Source organism: Pseudochaenichthys georgianus, chromosome 6, assembly GCF_902827115.2.
Source record: "Pseudochaenichthys georgianus chromosome 6, fPseGeo1.2, whole genome shotgun sequence".
NCBI classification, from domain to species: domain Eukaryota; kingdom Metazoa; phylum Chordata; class Actinopteri; order Perciformes; family Channichthyidae; genus Pseudochaenichthys; species Pseudochaenichthys georgianus.
This window is the reverse complement of record NC_047508.1, coordinates 15,290,410-15,314,289: the sequence shown is the minus strand read 5'-3', so window position 1 is coordinate 15,314,289 and position 23,880 is coordinate 15,290,410. Positions and strand designations below refer to the sequence as shown.

The 23,880-nt window shown below is 40.2% G+C and overlaps 3 protein-coding genes across 6 annotated transcripts in view; 1 reads left to right on the top strand and 2 right to left on the bottom strand.

Moving 5' to 3' along the window:
* The window catches only part of LOC117447921 (solute carrier family 66 member 2), a 145,171-nt gene extending 137,363 nt beyond the window's left edge, over positions 1-7,808 (bottom strand). For both annotated transcript variants that reach the window (XM_071203468.1, XM_034084928.2), the window contains exons 1-3: positions 7,549-7,808; positions 1,898-2,140; positions 1,231-1,364 (exon numbers count right to left, since the gene is read on the bottom strand). In XM_071203468.1, the coding sequence (XP_071059569.1) occupies positions 1,231-1,364; positions 1,898-2,106 (343 nt within the window). In that variant the 5' untranslated portion in view covers positions 2,107-2,140; positions 7,549-7,808. The remainder of the gene's footprint in view (positions 1-1,230; positions 1,365-1,897; positions 2,141-7,548) is intronic.
* Positions 7,809-7,922: 114 nt separating this feature from the next.
* hsbp1b (heat shock factor binding protein 1b) lies at positions 7,923-10,580 on the top strand. The gene is made up of 4 exons (XM_034084929.1): positions 7,923-8,102; positions 9,242-9,308; positions 9,491-9,617; positions 10,113-10,580. Exons 1-3 carry the CDS (start codon positions 8,058-8,060, stop codon positions 9,610-9,612), a joined length of 234 nt encoding a protein of 77 aa, XP_033940820.1. The 5' UTR covers positions 7,923-8,057; the 3' UTR covers positions 9,613-9,617; positions 10,113-10,580.
* A 322-nt stretch (positions 10,581-10,902) lies between these two features.
* Positions 10,903-23,880, bottom strand: part of LOC117447919 (DNA topoisomerase 1) — a 55,293-nt gene continuing 42,315 nt past the window's right edge. For all 3 annotated transcript variants that reach the window (XM_034084926.1, XM_034084925.2, XM_071203467.1), the window contains 6 exons: positions 22,528-22,596; positions 17,645-17,759; positions 16,052-16,179; positions 15,783-15,883; positions 12,593-12,742; positions 10,903-11,235 (listed from right to left, as the gene is read on the bottom strand). In XM_034084926.1, coding sequence (XP_033940817.1) covers positions 11,133-11,235; positions 12,593-12,742; positions 15,783-15,883; positions 16,052-16,179; positions 17,645-17,759; positions 22,528-22,596 — 666 coding nt within the window. In that variant the 3' untranslated portion in view covers positions 10,903-11,132. The remainder of the gene's footprint in view (positions 11,236-12,592; positions 12,743-15,782; positions 15,884-16,051; positions 16,180-17,644; positions 17,760-22,527; positions 22,597-23,880) is intronic.

Below are 23,880 nucleotides of genomic sequence, written 5' to 3'. Positions count from 1 at the left end.
TGAGCACAGATCGATATAGAGCTTATGATACCATCCACCCTCAGAGAATACGAGCAATCTACCACAAGTGAAATGATAACACTGAGCGTGGGCCCTCGTGGTGAGTAATACAACAGTTCTTTGTGAGAATCACACACGCCAAAGATACAGATGACATGTCCACACTCAGAATCTTCCATCTCTCAGTTACAAGTCACTTTAAAAGAATTGCCACTGACAGTGACACAAGTGGACAAACAATCCTGTTCTGATTTATAAAGAAACATATCCCTCTTTAAAAACCCATCAACATGATTATAATATATGACTTAAATAACACACTCTGCTCTGCATAAAGAGTATTACAAGACTCCGTCACCCCATGTCCCTCTACGGGCTGTAATCTCATAAAAATTGTACTGGGATTGAATTCAGCCCATTTGCAAAAGCAATCAACTGGAGCGTCCGTGAAAAAAAAAACACAATTACCCATAAGAGACGGCACCTTTTAAAGAGTGACCCTGAGAATAACCTTTGACAGGCTCTCTCCCTCCGCACTCGCAAACATATACACAATATTTAAATCGGATGCTTAGTCTCAGCCTTCTCCTTCCCATCTATATTCACTTCCTCCTTCCCGCTACACACACACACACACACACACACACACACACACACACACACACACACACACACACACACACACACACACACACACACACACACACACACACACACACACACACACACACACACACACACACACACACACACACACACACACACACACACACACACACACACACACACACACACACACACACACACACACACACACACACACACACACACACACACACACACACACACACACACACACGTCCCCAGAACAACCTAATCTTGTGTGATACAGAACAGCAACTAATACATCCACAGGCCATTTCTGCTTTGACTTGCATCTGTTTTAAGGAGCCTAAGGTAACTAATACATAAATAATAAGGCAAGTGAATATGCATTTAAATATGTGGCTCTCAGAGGTAAGGCATTTTGAAAACAGCAGCCTTGCCAGTTAAGCTTCTCCAATGGCCCCCTCTTTTGGCAAGGAGTGGGAGTTGAAGCAATACACTGCTGACACAGAGCAGTGGCACGCTGTTGTTTACTACCCTCAAATGAGTGTCATTACTAGATAAATAGCGGTGATTGTAATTTTTTTTTTCTTTGCTATGTGTTAAGATGGTTTGGGTGGGTACCTGAGAGTCGGTGGTGCTTGGTGCTCACTCGGTTGCTGTTTTGGACGGTGCAGCAGAGGTGGAGCATGGCAAACATGGTGAGGATCATCACCACACTCTGGAGCAGCAGGGTGAGCTCAAACTGCTTCCCTATCCTGCAAGGACGCAACCAAAACAACAATAGAAATCAGAGAAACTTTTGGGATACAATATAAAAAAACACAATAAGAGTCTAGTATGGCCTTTGCACTAAAAGTAAGACACAACACATACACAAGGCCTGTATACACCCTCATACAACAGTAAACTATTCATTCACCAATATGGGTTTTATTATTACAGGGCATGTCATGGAGGCTTTCAGCAGCACAAAATGACCTTATAAATAATACAATCTTCCAACCCGATTCTGTAAAATATCTATTTAATTCCCTCCTCGGCGCCTCCAGTCAGAACAATGTCCTTTGCCCTCTGCTGTGTGAAAAAGCCTTTGTAAAATCTTAAAGGGAACAGTAAAAAGCTCAGATAATATAATTCATCTAGTTTTATTCTGTGATCATATTCCAATTTCATAAATTTTTGACACCAAGACTGACCTTTGTGCCCTACGAAGAGCAAAAAGAAGACAGGATAAAAATATAAATGTCAAAATCAGAAGAAATGAAAAGCCTTCCCCTCTGTTGCTCACCAGAAGAAGATGCGCAGGATGTTGGCGATGAGCAGCACGAGGCAGACTCGGATGGAGAAGCCTTCACTGTGGTTGCTCCTCTGGATCTCCTGGTACTGGGGCACATAGGGCAGGGCCCCCCCGAACACCATGAGTAAGGACGCCATCCAGGACAGCAGGGACCACGAGGCCTCCGTGTCCCCACCCTGCAGAAGCTCCTCTCCATCCATCACACCGGGGGCAGCTCAGGGGTTAGGGGCGCTCCTGAGAGGAAGCAGAATGAAGCAGATGTAATGGATGCTCAGCAGTTAGCCTGATGGATGCTGTGAGGTAGCCAGAGGTCAATAACAGGCCCTGAAGTGAACATTACCCTGGACTCCCTGGAGTCCATCAGCAATACAATGTATTAAGCTGATTGTTTTAAATACTTCAGGTATGGATTTGATTGTTTAAATAGCTCTCCTTGCTGAATACAATGTATCCTCTACATAAAACACAATGACTGACGCTAAACTCATGCAAACTTCGATGTATCTTTAGAGCAAATATAATGGTTATGCAACGTCAGTCATTTTGCTGAAGAATTTTTAGACATATTACTGGCTTAATTATGGCTTAATTTAGAGCTGCAATAATAAACATTTAAAAAAGATGATTGCTAACTATTCCATTAGTATTAGTATTATTTCCCATTAAAGAATGTTTGAAAATGCTATTTTGGCCTCTCAAATATGTACATTTACCCCTTCTGAGTGTTTTATATATTATATTAATATTAAACCATACATCTTTGAGTTTTAAACTGACAATTAAATACATTTAAAGACATCATCCTTGGACTAGGAGACACTGGATTGGACACTTTCCACTATGTAAAGGCAACCGAACAACAAATATTTGCCAGTGAGGGATATGGTGTGAAGCTTTTCCAGACGCATGGTGTTGACAGTCTTCTCTTTGAGTGCATTTAAGATGTTTATTTGGATTGCAGGATGATGACAGCAAAACAAGAGCCGGGTGTTTAACTCATAACTAAACCGAAATGAACTCAAAACAAACAGAAAATAAGCGAAAACACGCACGGTTGAAAAACTGTGTGGCCTCCCTCTGGTGATTCCCAATCCCTAGTGTCCTCCCCAAATAGTAGGCTGGACCCTGAAATTGGCTGAGTCCCCGCCTATGCCCAGGTCAATTCAGTAGTATCACAGCACCTTCATATACAAATATTAAAATACATCAAATTGGCTGCAACACACTATGTAAGTTTTAGATAAAAAATTAAGAAGAAAAAAAAAGCATCCATAAAATAATCAGCAGAACAATAATGACATGGTTTGATGGCTGATGTGTATGATGTCACACTGTCATGGCTCACTGACAGACTTGTATAGAAAAGAACGTTAATGTTATTAGTAACACCTGTGCTGCTCCTCCTACTGTATGACAAGTCAGAATGACTGCAGTTACACAGTATGGTTACTTTAGATCAGGGTTGTCCAAACAACGGCCCGGGAATATATAGTATAACGAAATATGGCCTACACCTGAAAACTTGTACTTTTCTTATATTGTGCTTCTTAAATATATATGTAAACAGATATTACACAGTAGTATGTGTGTTAATAAGACCACGTTTCAAATGAATTCAGTCAATTAAAGTCCAATAACTCATTTGCATAACAAGCATGAAACAGGCACTTCCTATTTCCCCTCATTATAAACAATCTGAGGCTTCTGTTTTAAGAGATAAGCTGCCAACACTTTTATAACAAATAAATTAAACCCTATGGAGCGCTGTGATGTAGGCTGTTTTTTTTCTTAACGCATATTCAATATATAATAATTTACCTACATTTGATTGATTTTGCTAACTTATAACTGAATTTATGAGGCAATATAACTCTAGTGAGTGGCCCAGCCCTTCTATGTTTTTCTGTATGTGGCCTTCACTGAAAAAAGTTTGGACACCCCTGCTTATGATGGTAAATTACTGTTGTGTTCATTCTTGATGGGCTAGAGTCCACAATAGAGAATATAACTATTCTATCTTATCAGTCTTTGAAAGCAGCAGCAACAATACAGTATACCGCTTGAGCCTGTGACCGTGTGTTCTGCGGCTTCTGTATTTATCCAAGTCATCAGCTCTTAACGTTTTCTGGTTTAACCGGTCCCTCCAGCATTTCCCTTTTCTTACATTTTATAATGCACTCACATTATTGAGGAAGTATAGATTCCCTTACAGAGCGATTTGCCTTTCAAAACAGTTCCTATTCATTCAATATTTGATTATGAATTGTCTTATTGACATATAACATGTAAAGCTTAAAAAGTTCATATCAGTTTAGCTTCTATACTGTACTTTTTAAATTCTAATCTATGTAACAAATCGTTAACTTTCACAATAATTGCGTATACAAACATATATTTCTCTATCTGTGACCTAAATGCAAGTACAGTGCATGCACTGCCTTGACATTAGGGCTGCTCAATTAATCGTATTTTAATCGCAATTACGATTTTGGCTTGCAACAATTATGAAAACAACATAATCGAAATAAAACCATTTTTTTAGTGGTTTTTCAGTTGAATTATACTTAAAGTTCAGGGTAATCAACTGTTAAAAACATACTGTTCACATTTATTTTTCCAAGAAATGGATGTTTTCAAAGTAAATGGATAATCGTTTTTAATAATCGTGATATCAATTATTGACCCAAATAATCGAGATTATGATTTTCGCCATAATCGAGCAGCCCTACTTCATATACTCATGTACACCTGAAGTATACCTATACTGTGTGCTAGCATACAATACATACGTTTCCGCAATAGTTTCCATATTTAAAGATTGATAAGTCACAGTTTAATTATTACGTTTTTCTCCGTTATGAATATGTTGGCTGTGCAGGACACATTTGCAACTGGAGCTCGCAAAATAGATTTTCTTTTTACAATTACATTAAGTTGGGTGGTAACGTGGGCTTATACATTTTACAAAAAGGTAGAGGTGTGTGTGATTTATGTATGAGCAGCCACATAGACAGATGGGGATGACAGGTGTGGAATTTGAAGCTAAATATGTGGAAACCTCCCACAGAGAGGGAACAAGTTGAGTTCAAGGAACGGTCAAACAGACAGTATCCTGAGAAGGCAGAGATGACAGGCGTGACAGCTGAGTGGGTGGGAGGGGTCAGTATTAGCTGGTACAGTGGAGATAACAAAAAGTGTGTCTAGCTATAAAGTAACTGTCAACTATTTTTGTATTTCTTAAAATAAAAATAAACTTACACTAATACTTGGAAAGAACAGAAGACATTACAAAGAAAGATTCCTACTTATTCCTAGTAGTAATCAAACTAATTACAAGGAATTAAGATGGACTTTTATTAAACCCTCGTGGGGAAATGGTTTCTCTGCATTTGACCCATCCTAGTGTTAGGAGCAGTGTGCTGCCATTTTGTACGGCGCCCAGGGAGCAGTGTGGGGAACGGTGCCTTGGACACCTCGGTAGCACTTGGTCTTGTCGGGACTTGAACTGGTGACCTTCCAGCTGCCAAGCCAAGTCCCTATCGACTTCGCCACCACCGCCCAATTGGCAATTGGTAGAATTGGTTCTTCCAATTATAGTGGTGGAATAATTTACTGGACCTAGTTAATTTTAACTAGGTCCAGTAAATTATGTATCTATTTCTCTTCTTTTCCTGATTTTTGGGTTGCATTTATGTATTTAAGTTGTGTAACTGTGTATGCCCTTAAACCCTATCATCTCTTTAAAAAGTATTATGACTATTCCTGCTAACTGACTTCTCTCTGAAAACTCACCACAGGTCCTCACACACACTTAATGCCCTGTGTGCAGCATAACTAGTTCAGCTACTTGGCTACTCTAATCTTTAAAATAGTGACGTTTTATTTGTTTCCGTTTTATGTTTATTTTCATGGCTCTGTTGTTTAAGTTATATTGATAAGCATTTTTTTTGCGGGTGGAGGGAGGGAGGGGGGAGTGTAGTGAGTGTGGTACTGTGATATTACAATATAAATGAAATGGCATTGATTACTGTACACTATAATGAATAGTGACGTTTTGTGCTAGCCAGCATTCTTGAAGGGATAATAACATAAAGGTTACTAATTCCCTCTTTCTCCAGGGAACTCTAGAGAACAAATATAATGGTTAATAACATTTTAGACATTTGTGATATGGACAGAAAACTCCTAGGAAATGAGAATGGCACGTGGACACATTTGATGTTTAGCTAGTATGTTGCTCTGTACACAAAAGCATGACCTACATCTTCTGAGTAAATACTGATAAATGTGTTACTCTTCAGGTCACTTAATAGTATGGTTGCCATTGACACATCTATACCAGAGGGCCAACAAGAATATAAAAACATTGGCTCAAATATATGTTTGGCATTTTCAGCTGACAAGTCACTGGGTAAAGCTTAGAGGGCCAGTCAATGCACCAGGAAGTTATTTAGTAAAAAAGGTCAGCAGCAGGTTTAATGATGGTATTTATTTTACATACTTGGTTTATGATAGCTGAGAAAAAGGTTATTTCAACATGACAGGAGATGCAGCGTACATGGAGCACCGAGAGTCACCCAGAAAATGATCAGGGTCTGATAACTCATTAGACATATTACATTTATCATAACTCAGCTGTAAGTAAGGACAGAAATAAGGACAGACCTCACTGCTGGAGGAGAAGCCAGTTCAAGTTATAAACTCTCACAAAACATTTACAACTAGTATACAGTTACAGCTATGAAATGCAGCATATTGTCTATCCAGGGTGAATAAGGCTAGTAAATACATTGGTCAGTTTATTTGAAAATAAATGTCAGAGCAAGATGAGTCGTAATGTTTATTCACTTCATCTGATAAATATAAAAAAAAAATCGCTTTATTAATTGGCCCCTTGCCTCATGTCATTTTGAAAAAAGCTATGAAAGTTAATGCTAGGTCAATGCCCTTGGAACACAGCCTATAACACGTTTGTTTGTATAGGTTTCCTACAGTTAAACATGACTCAAGTATTTAACAATCCAAGGTGTCTTCAGCTATTTCCTTCCTTGGGTTGTGTGAGTAAACCCTCTCTCTCTCTCTCTCTCTCTCTCTCTCTCTCACACACTCACTCACACACACACACACACACACACACACACACACACACACACACACACACACACACACACACACACACACACACACACACACACACACACACACACACACACACACACACACACACACACACACACACACACACACACACACACACACACACAGTAAAGTAAATATGTTGGGCCACTTCTAGTAAGAGGACATACTGTTATGCAAGATAAGCATAGCTTCACGGGGTTGGGTCACTGACATGCCTCAACATACACGCATCATTTTTGGGCTACTGGGCAACAACAGTAACATCACACAAAGAAGCAGCTGTTACACCGTCTGTTTACACTGTTGTAGACTCATATGAGTACACAGAGGAGATTAAACATGTGAACGCTAATGCCAAACGTACAGAATCATTTTTGTATTTAAAAAGCTCGTTTACAGCTCGCGCGATGTATCGCTCCTGATATAGCTTTGAAGTCAAAGTAGCATCATTTCAGTTTTAACGTTGTATGGGTAAACCGTGGACTACTTCTAACTTTACTCACCAGTCGTCTTTATTCACTTTCCTTCGCCTTTTAAAAACACAAATAGTCACAATGATGTTTCAGCGTCAGAACACATTGTGTTCCCTGGCAGCTCCAACTATCAAACCCCAACTCGATCTCAAGAGGAGGCTTCACGTGCACGCGCATGCAAGCATACAAACACACGCACGCACGGATACTTTTAGACTTTCCAAATGTATGAAACATGAACGTCGTTAGGTCACCTAATGAGATGCTGCCTCTGGTAAAACAAGTGTGTTGAATGAGTGGCGCATTTGTTTCCTTGGGGGCCATAAGGGGTTAAACTACTATTTTATTGTATTGCTTCATAGCGGCCACACAGCTCTCGCGAGACTCTGTGTTATGTAGAACAGCTGACTGTGCTGGGTGGTGCTATCGAGGGAGGGCTACCTATTTCGAACTGTTACAAGCTTGATATATCCATAATCGCTAAACAGCATTTTCAGTTCTACTACTGTTTAGACATTGATAATACCTTCCACCACAACATGGCTGAGACGGACCCCAAGTCGGTGCAGGACCTTACCAATGTGGTGAGTCGAGAGCGTAATGACACGCTAGCGTTAGCTACAGCAGCATAGCTAGCAAAAGCAATAAGAATGCTAACGGTGGACAGTTAACGTTAGCTGTTTGCATCAGCTGTGTAGTGCATCCGTAGCCTTTAGTGTTATTAATGTTTTTTAAATAAAATAGATTCATGGGTTCGGTTTGCTCAACTTGTTTAATGAAGCCTGCATGTTTTGTTTAGAACGTTATATAACGTGAATGGTCAGTTGGGCTTTTACATGACATCATCAAAGCACAACCGAGCAAACTGCATAGCTATACACAACAGAAGTGTTGCTGCCGTGTGATTCTTGTTTTAATACATGTATATGTTATGCATTGAGAATATTGTGCAGTATCACTCACAGATATAGCACTATGCATTGTTCCAGATGAATTCTACCTGTTCATTATAATTGGGTAATGTTTCCTAGTGTTGTCATGGAGATAATGTAGAAAAGTCGTTAAACTTCAGTTAACCTCCCAAACATGTATCAATCCCCTGTGGTATGTATGTCTTTCTCTACACATTTGTGTTCTAATGCTTTTGTTTTAAAACCATCTTCAAGGACACCCAGTTACTCTAGATTTAGTTGTTTTTTTTATGAACCTTCAATTTATGATTCTGCCTCAGGGTACCTCTTAACCAAACGTTTTTGACATATGAAGAATAAAACAAGTGAAAAATAAACTGTTGACCGGTGTATACTTAAGAAACCACCATCAGAGAACCCCATATAATGATGAACACCAATGCAGAGCAGTATGAACTTATTGTGAGTTCATTGTTCTGCACATATGCTTATCACACTGGATTACATAATCACCTCCCGTGGTTACTGAGATTTTACATTGTTGTCAAGGAAACTAGTTAGTTTCAATGTCCTTTTTTAAACAATTCATATATGCATCAGAGTGGGAGTGCTGATGTTTGTCACTGGCAGAGCTATTGTTAATAATGAATAGTCAGCTGACAGCAATATTATTTATATCTGCTCAATTGTGTCATCTCTAAATGAAACTGATACATCTGATGTGTGGCTGCCATCAGTGAACCTACTCACTAGATACATTTATGTGTGGCTTATTGTTTCACTGACATGCTTTCTGTGTGCTCGTTTCCCAGGTCCAGACACTGCTGCAACAGATGCAGGACAAGTTCCAGACCATGTCAGACCAGATCATCGGAAGGAATATCCTTACTAATAAAACAAATGAAATAAGAGTTAATTGATTTAAATGCACTGGTCAATCTGATATGGTAATAGTTCATGGCTTAATGGTAGATGTACAGACTGAAGTAAAACCCAATTTTGCCTATATAACAGTAACTTTGTGTTTTTGTTTAAGTTGTCTACCTTAACTGTTTCTCCACTTGATGAGATGAGCACGCGTATTGATGATTTGGAGAAGAACATCTCCGACCTGATGACTCAGGCTGGAGTTGAAGAGATTGAGGCGGCACCGGAGAAGCCTAAAGATGGTCAAGGCTCCTAATGAAGGTGAGCCGTAAACACAGGTAGTATTTAAAACCGAGAAAAAAACAGTTCACACCAATGGCTTTTATTCATGCCCCTTTCCCCTCGACTAATGCATCTTAAATGGGACAGTTCACACCAAAATGAAAACATGTTTATCAATTTAGATAGGTAGAATTGCTAAATGCGCTAAAACAATAATATTGAAAAGTCATTTTTTCAGAGATCATGACCCTGGAATCCGTTTATCATTAACCTTTACGACAGATTGATAAGTAGGCCTACCACTAAAAAAGGGGAACATTTATATTTGAATCTGTTGTGAGTTTTCCCTTCTATGGATATAAAGAAATCATACATATTTGGAAGATTGGATGAGTTTTAAATGTTATTAAGGAGTTTGTTTTTGCCAGATTTAAAACGTGGCAAAATGCAGGCTCATGCAATTTTAGTTGAATTCACTTCCTTCATTCCTTTAAACCAGTTAACTAAACGCACCTTTGTTTTGTCTGTCCGCAGGTTCCTAAGTAACACGGAGTGAAGTCTACAGGAGACTTTTTCCATTTTGAAAATTGACTAATATTGATTTGGTGTGTCGTTGTGTGAAATGCTTTTTTTATATATGGATTATTGTGATAAACGGTTACAGTTATGAAATGACTTGAAAAGTTATTCGTAAACTAGAATAGTGTGATATGCCCTTCAGAACTTTAAACGCTCACGTGCAGAAATGCAACTTAGGGATTTTTTTGTGCACTGGCCCCAGAGGTTATTAGATCATATATCTTAGATGGATGCGATGACTGATGGTAATGTTTTGCCTGTGCTGGGAAGTACAACATGCAGGCCAGTGGAACCTCCATCCGTACCAACATGGGCACAGTGAACATCTGAAGCCTGTGGCGTTAACAGAGCACTGTTAGTACCAGGGTGTGGGATGCATTCCAATTTCAGCTGATTTTCTTCTATTAAAGCTATTTAATACAATGCTGTCTGTCATGCATTACATAATTAATATTTGACAAGGTGCTGAGTGAATTTTTTAAAATATTAACTCCTAGGTGCTCAGTGTTTTTCTGTATTTATTTGTTTAAGCCAGAGTTGTATTTTATCATGCAAGTGATCAGGAATGTCTCATGTTAGCATGTTTGTTTTGGGTCTATAATGTGTTGAAATGCAATTCATTATTACACTAAACGAAGCTGGAAAATGGTGAAGTTACCTTCTTAACAGGATGTTTCTAACTGACCATGATCGTGCACCAAATTACCAAATTAAGTATTTGCAGAAATGTCCACTGAAGAGTGTGTCACTTTACTGTGTTGTAGGAACCTTTATTCAAATTAGCGAAAACACAGTGTACAAAGAAAACAAGCAACAGAACTAAGTGCCAAAAGCATTAGACAAATGCACAGCTGTAAACGAAACATGTCACACTATCACATGAAGTCTCCAGTAATTTAATATGAATGCAATATTAAAGTTCCTTATCTGCAATTACCATCACCTAGTGAGACTGGGGTTTTTAGAGGCTTAAAGTTAGAACTCAAAGTCCGCCTCCGTCATGTCGAGGGCCCAGGCAAACTTGTCCCTCTGGCTCTTATTGTAGATTTTATCTACGGGTACAACCATGTTCCGACACCTGCAAAAAGATACGATTGTTTAGCATACTCTGCAAAATAAATACAGCTGAAATCACCACTTAGTCTTCGAAGGTGTCAAAATCATTGTTTCTTAAACTTGCACAAAGTTATACAAATGGAATGTATAAATAATTCAAACACTTTGTTTTATATTCATGTGTGTATGGCAAATAAATTAGTTACACAAGTGCTTTTATTGTGTTTGAAGATGACCAAACTAATGTAATGGAGAAATTAAAAAGACATTTTGACCGTAGCTTTAAATAAAATTACTTCAGCTTTGAGGCTAGAGAGGAAAACAATATAGTTGGTATTGTTAAACAATGTTAAGAAAAAATAAATTAAATTCCATATAACAAATGATATATGTTGTATATCTCTACTGCAGAAATGTCTTATAATACTTTAACTTAAAGGTGGGGTAGGTAAGTTTCAGAAACCGGCTCGAGATACACTTTTTGTTATATTCCATGGAATGCTCTTAACATCTGAATATCTGAAGTGCTTTGACAAAAAATCCATAAAAAAATGTCATCTGTGGAAGCCGTAGTACTGTAAAAAGTACAACCAATCCGGGCCGGCTAAACGGATTGGATTGCCGCCCTGTCTGTCAGCCTTCTCTCTTGTGCCCTCATTGGGCGTCCCGTCATTGGGCGTGCATTGCAGCACTACTTCAATGACTCGCCAGCAGCAGGCGGCCACTTTCTCCAGTCTGCTGACGTCATGTGCGCGTTCATGTGTGTTGGAGGAGGTGCTCTGTAAGGAAGTCTGAAGGAAGGGGCGGATTCTTTTCGGCTGTGTACTTTCAAATTTTAGTGCACTCGAGCCGGTTTCTGAAACTTACCTACCCCACCTTTAATCTATAGAACATATTATGTTGTCTCACAATCTGTTTTAAAGCCAGAGTAGAAAAAGTGTCATACTACAAACATTTTTATTTGAGCTGTTATTATATATCATGGAAGTCACAGCAAGGCTAATGATCTGTAAACTCATTTTTCCAACTTTGTTATTACTAGACTAGAAATGCTTTGCTGCTCTCTCATTGGAGTTCTTAAGGAGCCAATGAGAGTTATTCCAGAAAGACTGGTTAGTTAGAAGTTGGTTTGTGTACATATTTGGTCAGAAAACGGAACTCAGCTTAAGATGGAGGTTTACAGTGATTAAGCAACCATCTTCACTGGACTGGAAAACCCAAATATCTGGTTGACCATTAAGCTTGCTTGGTGAAACAGGCTAGGAAAGAGGTGGTTTGATTTGAAAACCTGCCTTGTACGCTGACAGGTGCAGGACTTGGCGACTATGGGCAACCCAGTTGTTTATTAGTGACTGTGTCAGTGTTCACTGTTCACTCACCAAGCCACGCTGATGCGGGGGTCCAGGTAGTTCAGCTTGGAGGTGCCCAGTGAGATCTGCTTGTTTTCCTCTTTGTCAGTCGCCTGCAACTCCATCTTCAGCAGCATCTCCTCACAGCGCTGCACCGCCGCCAATTTCTTCTCCACCAGCCTGACAGGAAACAAAAGGAAGGTCAGACACCTCTGGTTAGGGGTGCATACCGGTACCCGGTATTACCGAAATACAGGTTACTGGCAGCTACTGTATACCGTACAAAAATCAGATCAGGTTTTTGACTGTTATTACATTTTTTATGAAAGTGAGGCGTAATATTCTTAAACTCGCGCCCAAACCTTCAAAATTACGATGTCAATTTTACGGTGAAACTCTGCAAACGAGTCACTGTGGAGTGTGGGCCGCATTTATTGTTTTCTTTCATCGGACAAATGTTGATTTTAATGATGCTATTTGTCTTATGTGCAATGCCGAGATCTCATGATCTTTTATGTGTTCTCTGGTCAGTCGAATCTCAGGTTGAGTAGTGATTATACTATTATTTGCATTGACAAGATGTGCTATTCACGCCTGATGGTTGTTATAAATGATATTGCAGAATCTGTTTTCTTCATAGATAACGTGTTGTTTGTTCAGTACTAAAAGGTCCAAGTCCCACAATTGAATTTAATATTCATTTGACATGTTAACTATATCATAAAGTGCTTCATGGGAGTAATTGCGGGATGATTCCATTTTTTTTTTATGCAACATGAAAGTATCACGATATGTATCGGTATTGTTCAGTGGTATCGGTATCGTAAAAAAGTCAACGATATGCAACCCTACCTCTGGTAAAAACAAGACTCCTGGTGTGGTCTTTTAAGACCTTTCTACTTTTTAGGCAAGCAAAACCACTGGTTCACTACTACTGTATACACAGTATGGCTGGTTTATATGGAGAAAATCAAATATCACAATATTTTTGAACAAGAACCTGATATTGTTATTGCAAAAGAATTGTAGGGTTGACCTTTCCTGCTTTCATAAAATATAAACATTATAAGATTGCTGATAAATACTTTTCAGTGATGTTGATACAATGACTAAGTGGGGAAGGGCAAATAATTGAACAGGTAAACGTTTGGAAAGTTAAGAAAATGACATCTCTTAAGTGTTAAGCCGTTTTAAAAACCAGGAAAAAAACAACACTACATATTAGGATATCTTAAATCTAACACTAAAGCTTGCCTTATATCAAAACATCAATACTCTACACCAGGGGTCTCCAACACGTCGATCGCGAGCTACCGGTAGCTTGCAAGCCCTCAAGAAGTAGCTCCCAAGCAAATCCATAAATATAAAAAATACACAAAAAAAAGAAAATAAATGTAATTAAAAGAATCTACCCCATGCATAAACGAAACCTCAATCATAGCGATCTCTATCTACTTACTACAACTCTATGTCTATCTAACACCCCTCCTCCCCCCACCCCCACAATGAATATCGACCACGTTCTTGCTTGATTTGCGGGACCAGCGTTGCAGCTGGGAAGAAAAGCAATGTGGAGCGGCAGCTCACCGCTTCATAAGGAGTGTGACCTTTCCTTCTGGCAGAATCTACACAACACATCAGCCCCATTGAACACAGCCTAGTCGTGCAGCCTATACAGCACATGAGGGCCAGAGTTTACTGTGTGTGTGTTGCAACTTGCATATTTATATTTATTGCACTTGACGCAGGGCGTCATTTCCACTGGGGACAGGGGGGGCATGTCCGTTTGTGTCCCCCCACTTTATTATTATTTTTTTACCGCAAGCCGTCATCGCCACGGAGGAGCACACAACCTCTGTGAGCGAGCGAGAGAGAGAGAGCGAGAGCTAGGGAGAGCACACCTTTATCTATTTAATATAGTTGTAAAAAATAAAAGTAAGAAATCATTCCAATGTAGGACAGTAGGACAGTAATAGGAAAGCATGACCCCCCTAGAGGATGTGAGGTCACCCCCCCAAATAAAGCCGGTTAAAATGATTTAATTGCATACATTTTCTTTTAGTAAACACTAAAAGAGGATCCCACAGACCCAAACAGCACACAAAGGTTAAAAGTAAGCCTAAAATAATGTTCAAATGTGCTAAGTATATACACTGCAAAAAACTAAAAAAGAGGAGTAAAAGCAGCTCACGACTCGTTTTAATTTTTGAAAGTAGCTCTCATCCTAAAAAAGGTTGGAGACCGCTGCTCTACACGTATCCAGTAAACAAACATTTTGATTGTGTATTAAAAAGGTAATACACAGAAAAGCTGTTCCATTGAGGAAGTCTTACCCCCTAAACGCACCAGGAGCGCCTGCGCCGCGCTGCGTCTGCGCCACGCTGCGACCTCCTCCTGCGACCTAACCCACCAGGCGCGTTTCAAAACGTTGTGTGCAGCCTCGCAGTTGTTGTTGATTTTGGAATATTTCCTGGACATGTGTACTTCTACAAGTAGTAGGCTAAGTAGTTAACTACAGACACAGTTAATAATAATTGTAATATTCCAGTTATAAACGACATGAATCAAAGACGTGTTGCTGTATTTTAGTGCTAAAAAAAAATGCATTCATCATCATAATTATTGTATATATATATAATTGACAGTGCCTGTAAACCGGAGGAGAACGCTGCAGTATTCTCCTACTTGAAAGACGGTGGTGGGGGGGAGGAGAAGGAGCCGGTTTTGGGTGCACCCCCTCAACCAGCAAAGCAGACAACAAGGTGATTTTCATCACTTCCTGCCTGCGCCGCGCCGCGTCAAAAATAGGATTCATCCTATATTTTAGAAATTCCTTGCGGCGAGGAGCTTCTGGGACGCTTCGAGCCGCGGCGCAGCGCGGCACGTCTGGTGGAATAGCACCCATTGACTAGAGTGGCCGCGATCTTTGCGAACGCCGCGGCCGTAACGCAGACGCTCCTGGTGCGTTTAGGGGGTTACATTGTAGCGTCAAACTAAAAGTGTTTGTATTTGCGTTTTGGCTCGAGGCACAAAGACTAAAGAATTAAGGGCAGAGGAGGTGGTTGCATATTATATATCTTTTACCTGTAGCTCATTATTCACTGTGAAGCAGTTATTCTTTGTTGTTTGGAGGCACGAAACTTTCTACAAGTAACTGTTTATTTCTAATAGTTTTAATGTCCATATTTTGCTGCTCTTTCAGCACCTTTGGGACACTTACGGCTGCAGTTTGGGTTCTTGGCTGCTTTTGGTCTTGGCCTCCTTCTTGGCCTGTTTCAACTCTGTCTTTGCGAGGGACAGCTTCTCCTTTCGGGCATCGATCTGAATGAACAGACGATAACAAAAGCGTATTTCTATACCTGGATCACTGTAAGTATCAACATTTCCCTGCCTTGGTGATAGAGATTCTTTTAAAATGGCGTCAGGGTCATGATATCGTCCTGCCCGGTAAAGGTTAATGTGATGACTGAGTGTGTCTCATAAACCTACCTTGGCCTGAAGGTTAGCCATAGACTGATCGAAAGTCTTTGGCGCCGCCCGCTGATGGTTACACAGAATTGCAACTGCTCTGTTGGCTCTGTTGTAAGAGAGCAGTTTCTCCGGCTCATTGTCGGACTCTTTAAAAGGGGGACAGAAGAGTCATTTGTATTTTCACAAGAACAATCCACTGAGAATTAATATCTGACCAGAATTACTCACGGCCAATTAAAAAGATGAAATCACGCTGGTGTCTCTGTTGTAATTAATGCTCATCAGCAATCTGCACCACAAATCGACCAAGACCTTGAACACACGCAATTACAGTTTGCTGCTTTTTCATTTCATTTAGTCCCATCCCTATAAGCCTCATATATTCTCTGTGGGATCCACACACCACATGCCATCCTGCAGATTGGCTCTCAGTGGCAGTCCAGAAATGAGAGGAGAGAGTGTGACACTTCTATCTCCGATTGAGAAACGGTGGCAGGGGCAGCCAATGGGACCCTGATAAGAGCGAGGCAGAGGCGCAGCACTGGGAGCAGAGATAATGTTCTCCTGCCAGGGCCCCGGAAAGCCAACTGACACGAGGATATCGAGGAGTCAAGCAAGCTAAAAATAAGAAATGTCAAAAGCGTGGCAGTTTTATCACGGGGCTCCATGACACAAGCAGTGATGTAATGAGACAATGATAAGGGCCAGACTGATAGAAGGCTATAGTATTAAAGATACTGATGGATTTGATTGAGATGTGAGCATTATCACAGTTTCATAAAAGACAATTGTCATTAAAAACAAGGAGATAATTTGCTGTTACAATTTGATATCAATAAAATAGCATAAAATATTTCTATTAATTCTATACTGCTGTAGCTACACTTGCTATTTTAGGTGCGTTCACACCGACAAATATAGAAAAATGCAGTGCACTATGTCTGGATATTGAACTCAGTGTCCAAAAGTTGCATGTGGAAAGTGGGACACTTCTCCCACCCCCCACCCACCCCCCGCTCAATAATCTTGGCTAAATACCAAAAATGAGGTCTGAGGAAGCTAAAGCAATTGCGGTCGCTCTAGTAAACCACGCAATACAGTTTAAGCAACCGTGAGCAAAACAAGTTGTCTGATATTTTGGTGGGCGGAAATCATTGCAGTTATCGCAATAATGATTCATCCGATTGACATTTCACATTAACAAGAAAAACTATAATTTTGAGATTGACATTTTCAATGATTGCACAAAAGTTGTGATTTCCCCCAATACTATCTCATAGCAAATCCTGCACTATGCAATAAAGTGCTTTGTGTACAATGTGTACTACATGGAAACTAACTCAAGTTCCAATTGAGAAACAGCATGAGAATAGACCCAACATTGACAATGCAACTAAAGCCCAAAGAGTAGAGTACATCTTTTAACATAAAAGCATGGAAACATGTCACAGTAGAGGCACAACATACAAATATGAATCAGAAAATGTGCAGATGATGTCCTCTTTGAGCGTAAATTACCCATGTTGCTGCTTAGGAATATTAAACTGAGATTTTAAGAGCTATGAGTGTAATGTTACATTGCATAATAAGCATTGAGTGTGAGTGTCTTACTGTTTGACAGCTCTTTCAGCTGCTGCTGTAAGGTGATGGAAGCGTTATACGTCCTGAAGACCTTGGCACTCAGACCGGGCATCAGAGAACTCAGGTGCTTGTTCAGCAGGATTGTCTGCAGAGAGAAATGTGAAGCAGAGAAACACATTTAACACCAGTGTGGTACTGTACAAACACAATGTTAACACAAAACCAGGAGACAGACTGTCTCTAAACTCTACCACTAGGTGGCAGTGTGGCATTGCACCACAGCAGTGATTGAAGTGTGTGTAATGTACAATAACAAATAAAACACATACAACTCCATCTCTGCTTTCATCATCATCATCATCAATTACAGCAGGCAGATTCAAATAGATCACAGTACTATTGAAGAGATTTGGGTAGGTATTGTTGCAAGTTAGAGCCGTCATAGTCAGTGGTTAGATAGCCATTAGCTGCTGGCTAATGGCCGCAGCTCCAACACAGCAGCAATGAGATGAACAGTGTAAGCAAACAAAACACATGGGCTGTCTGTGCACACACTGATATGAGGTGCAAACATGAGGACTTTAGAGGATGCATTTCTAAACACAGATACAAGCTCACAGATGAAACAAACAACCATAGCTCTGGCAGAAGAAGAAATAATGGTGATGATTATAGTGAGGATTACATTAATGATGATGTGGTTGGTTTGATCAGAGCAGGGTCAGGACCCGGCTGTCTGGGGCCATAGACTGCAGGAGACTTCGAGAGAGTCTGTCATGTTTACATATGCTGGAGGGAGGTACACACACACATCCACACACACAACGTTGTTATGTCTGCCTTGCTAATAGGCTACCTGACTCTGCCACTGTGATGCTAATGAGAGTGTCTGCAGGTCTGAGGGACAAGCATGATAGCCGTCTGTGCTGAATTTCCTCATGAACACACTCCGTCTGCTTCTAAATGACCATTCATCCGTCCCATATGTTCCTACCTACAACTGTCTCACAACAAGACAGGAGGTTTCTCAGCAAACAAGAGCACTTAACCAAACGTTGCCAGACTGTGAGCTGCCGCAGCGATCGCTCGGTTTCCACTGCATGAAACCTGTGTATATTGAGGGGTCTTTAGATGTTTCCTCCAAATAGACAAATGGCCGTTGATCATCAGAAAGAAGAAGAAGAAAAAGACATACTTTATTAATCCCTTTCGGGGACATTTCCTTCCCCACTCTGTTGTGTTTACACACATTACACACACAGGGAGGATGTACATGCACAAACACCACCACATGCAGATAGGAGAGGTGGCAGGGCAGAGAGGCTGCCAGGTACCCGGCGCCAAGGGAGCAGTTTCGCTGTATTTATCACTTTAGATATAAGAACACACAAAGCAAACTCATAAAAGGTGCACGTGAGTTAAAAACCAATAAGAATTAGAAGAAGAAACAACCGATAAAATAATACTGAAACATTTGAATGAAAGCCTCCTCCACAACTCTATCCTTTCCTCCCTCTCTCCCACCTCCTACTCTTTTCCAGCCATGTTCCACCTTCTCCCTCTTCACCCCCCCTCACCTGGACCAGCTGTCACATTTCTACCTCTCCATCTCCTCCAACCCCCCCCATCCTCTCTGCTCTCTCAGTGGCCTGGCCTTTACGGGTGCCAATCAGGCCTGCCCACAGACGCCATTACCATTCCACCTCCAACACACCCTGACATTTCTTGACACACTGGAGGGCAGGGAGCAGAGGCGGCACACTCCTTCCTTCAATTGCTCCATCTCTTCATCTCACCCTCTCACTCCCTGTCCCCGTTTGGAGCTCCCTTTTCCTGCCTGTCAATCTTGAGATAGTGTCACGTGACTGACACTAGAACTTCCAGGTGTTTTCTAATCCGCATCTCTCTCTGCCTCCTTCTCAGAGTGCAGGAATGAGTCATAAAACCCGGGAATTTACAACTTCTGATTACCTCGTCTTGAAGTATATCACTCCATGACAGCCATGGTCAGACACAGGTGTACCTTTAGTGAAAGACTCATTCCACAAAGATGCACCGAAAAGCGCCACAGGAAGTCCTTCCTTCCGGCGTGCGCCCTGATATCAAAATACTGATTTTCCCTATAAAATTAGAAAGTGATGCCAAAAAACAATATTTCAAAAACGGTATAGAATATAAAATATAAAATATGAATATTGTGTCACATAGACCACCAGACAGCTTTGTTTTTACGGTTTTTCTGTAGAGGAAGTAAAGTAGCGTAAGTAGGGATGTATTTGATGTTTGAGGTGCAATATATGACTCAGCAGCTTTAAGACATGAAGAAACTTTTTTTCGCTTGGCTCTAATGCATTATTTTCAGCGGAAAGTGGGCGGGCCGCCATTTTGGCCGGAAGGTACGTTAGCGCCTTCATACTATATTTTTCTAGAAAAACCCCTGAGATTGTTTAACTATTTCCTCTCTCATTAAGGCAGGAACATGTCTTCTTATGTTTACATAATATTGTATTATTTGTATTTACTTGCATTTCTTATGTCTATTTATCTCATTGTATATTTTACTTTTTATGTTTAATTCTCCTTATGTCCGATTCAGATTTTTAACATGATTTTGGTTAGAAGCCCAAAATAAGGACTGTGGTTAATGCAAGATTTTTAAGTTTTGTTCTACGACATAAAAATACGTGAGTAAATGCCTCACTGGTGAAAGTCTGAAGCTTCTATGTCCTAAACACGACGGTGGCTAAACGAGACTACCGTACTTTTCGGACTATAAAGCGCACCTGCATATAACCCGCAGCAGCTAAATTGTCCGTCTGTCTTGCTCTCGTTCTGTCTCTTGGTTCCACTTTTACTTTGGCGCGCTACCTGTCTCACTCTTTTCCGGCCTCCAGCTTTTCCTGCTGGAGCCCGCCGCTTAAAGGTGGCGGGCGCGGACCGGTCATAGAGCCCATAGTGTTAAAGGTGGTTAATTTTACCTGTAAAATCCATAGATTTAGGAGGTTCCCTAGTGGCCGTTAGCTGTACAAAAAAAATGGGGGAAAAAGTCGCGGTTTATAGTCCGAAAAATACGGTACTTAAAAGACATCAAAGCAAACATTAGCATCTTTATCTTAGTGGTGGTGCCGTGAAGCCATGCCACCGTGATGTTGTTTGTTTTTAGCCTAACGTTAGCTTTTTGCAAATCTGCCAATTGCATTTGTGCTTAAAAAAGTAAAAGGTGGTATCATTGGTGTCAATTTGTGGAGATTATCCTGCTTAACAAAACAAGTAGGTATTGTGAACAATGGTTTGCCAAAGGGCTTAATTTCTGCAATAAAAGAAAAAAATGCTTTTTGACGAGGGAGCCCTTGTATTGCTAACTTCCAGGTAAGCCTACAATAATATGTACAACTCTATTGACCTCCTCTTCAAAGTGACCATTCATCTGTTGCACCGTCTCACAAGATAAGGGATTTCTCAGCAATGAAAGAACCAAGGCTGCCTGGCTGTTAGCTGCTGTACCCATCGCTTGGTTTCCACTGGATGAAACCTGTTAGTATTAAACCATTCTGAATATGTTTCCTCAACAAGGACAATCTGTTAGCCTGCGGTGTATTCTTAAATAGACAAATAATGCTGTTATCTTGTTATATAAAGACTAAGAACCCTGAGAAGTCCCAGGTCTCCCTGCGGGGGGCTAACCATGTGTTGGACAGCTGCTTTGTGTGTGTGGCCTTCCCGCCAGCAGCTAGAGGAAGAGGTTGAAAGGATGGCAGATTTCTATGTGTGGAAATTCATCCACTCAGCATGTTCACTCTCAATTTCTACTCGCACAGTTGTATTTTTATCTGCCAGGGTCCATCCCCTCTCTCGTTTGAAACTCTTTCAGTCTCCCGGCTTCCAATATTCTTCCCCTTCTCCTCACTTTACCCCTTTCATCTCTCCCACCCCAACGGCTCGAGCTCATTCAATCTCATCTCTCTTACACCTTACAATTTAGTCCCCGCTTTTTCTTCGTTGCATCCTTCTTTTACCTGGAACATATTATTTGAAATAATTCTATTTTGCTAGCAGAATATTTTACACCTCAGGGGAGTTGCTCTCATTTATTCCACCATCCGTACTTATTTAAACAAAGTTGGCAAATATATTTAAGCACATGTTGACATTTTTCCTCAAATTATTTTCCAAACACCAAAATCCACTGAAAATAAGACTTCCTGAATTGTGTGAAGTGTCTTTCATCTGTTTACAATCCACATAGTTGTATATTATGAAATAAAACATATTTTATTCCACTGTACGGTATTTATTTATGTATTTTGAGCCTCTACTGCGACATGTCTCCATGCTTTCATGTTCTAAAAGCTCTTTATTTCTCTCATACTACCTGTGCTGCAGCACCTCTTTTCACCCTCTGTCTGAAACCAGAGCCCAGTCTGCTCTGATTGGTTAGCTGGTAGGCTCTGTTGTGACTGGCCAACCGCTTAGCGAATTGTCCCTCCCCTCAGCATATTATGTACGTACAATATGTTGAAGCTCTAACCAATAGAAGCACAACTGTTACATAGTGATGTCATTATGTTACGCAAGTAAACAAAGCAGTTCAATGGAGGCGTTTCAGGCAGGTGAGAAACTCCCTCTCGAGGGAACTTTGTATTTTAGGTTTTGCAGACTATGCACACAAACCTATACAAAACAGTATAGGAAAGGGAACAACCAAAAAAGGCCCCTTAAAGAACGTCATTGCCAACAACTACACTGTGGCTTTTGTGCATATGAGAATAAAGCCTTTGAATAATTAAATCCTTAAATCTAGATTCTTATTTGGCAATGTTTCACAAGAGGTTCAAAACTAAACATCAAGGTTGGCTGGTATCAATGAAACATGTAAAAATAGTGTTAGCAGTGAGTGTTAGCGAGAGACTCACAGTGAGGCGATCGAAGACGTCATCTCCAGGTGATTTGTTTTCCATAAAAAGTTTAAGATTCTTAAAAACCTGAAAAGATAGAAAGACAAATCTTGTAAGAACTGGGGAAAAGCAAAGCAGCCAATCAGCTACCAGTCAGAAACTACTTACATTTAAGGCCCAGCCGCAGCATTTTGGACATTTCAAATATAATAATGATGAATAGAAATATTAAATTGCATTCCATTACTGTTACATTTACAAATTAACTTCTTTTTTTTGTATCTACAAAAGTGAGACTAATGTTTTAAAACCTATTTTATGAGTAAGATCTAAAACCCTATAAAATACAAACTTATAGAAAAGCAATAGACACAACGAGAGTGGTGAGTGTGTGTGTGTGTGTGTGTGTGTGTGTGTGTGTGTGTGTGTGTGTGTGTGTGTGTGTGTGTGTGTGTGTGTGTGTGTGTGTGTGTGTGTGTGTGTGTGTGTGTGTGTGTGTCTGTGTGTCTGTGTGTCTGTGTGTCTGTGTGTCTGTGTGTCTGTGTGTCTGTGTGTCTGTGTGTGTGTCTGGCGCCCGACTTCATTAAATAACTTCATTAAATATGCAAGACACCAAATTAATAGCAACAGATGAGTTGCTTTATAAAACACACCAACATATTCAGTGCCGAGGCAATGATGTTCCCCTTGGCAAACAAGAGGAAAAATACAGAAAAAGGTTAAATGCAAGAAGTGCTTTTGGGATAAAATGTGAATCCGTTTCTCGGTGGAAAAATCTCAGAGAAGCAGAGCCACCAAAGTCAGTTTGCTTAATTAGTGATGTGTCTGTGTATGTTTGTGTTAAGAATTTAAATCTATTAAGAAAATATTAAGAAATGGAGATATATTGATAAAGTAATTTATAGTTTTAACTGGTGGCTAAATTGTGTAATAAGATGGGAATTTACTTTCAAATAAAAGACCGATACTGTGTTGGCATAAATGTTGAAAGCACATGAGCTCATGAGTTCACAGCGGACGCAGAACAGAGATGCGCCAAGCGGTACTGGTGCAAGTTTGACCGAGCATTATTTGTTTTACTTTCGTCACTCCAACTGGCGAGGAGGCAGAGCTTATCTTCATGTAAACCAACAAAATAACAAAAAGTAGAATTTAGACTTTATTTAATTGTAATACACATATCAAAATGATGCCGAAATAACTACACATTGACTTTACATGTAATCGTGCGTAAAGTCAGTTTCTTTGTGTCCAGTGTGAACAAACCATTAGTATTAACCCTTATGATCACTCTTTTTCCTGTTAAGAAACAATGATGTGACTTTAATTCAATTTCACTATAACAATTACAGGCCCATATCAAACCTCCCA

Coding starts and splice junctions, on each gene's coding strand:
- hsbp1b (XM_034084929.1), top strand. CDS start 8,058: ATGGCTGAGACGGACCCCAAGTCGGTGCAGGACCTTACCAATGTG. Junction 8,103..9,241: donor TGCAGGACCTTACCAATGTG/GTGAGTCGAGAG, acceptor CTCGTTTCCCAG/GTCCAGACACTGCTGCAACA. Junction 9,309..9,490: donor AGACCAGATCATCGGAAGGA/ATATCCTTACTA, acceptor CTGTTTCTCCAC/TTGATGAGATGAGCACGCGT.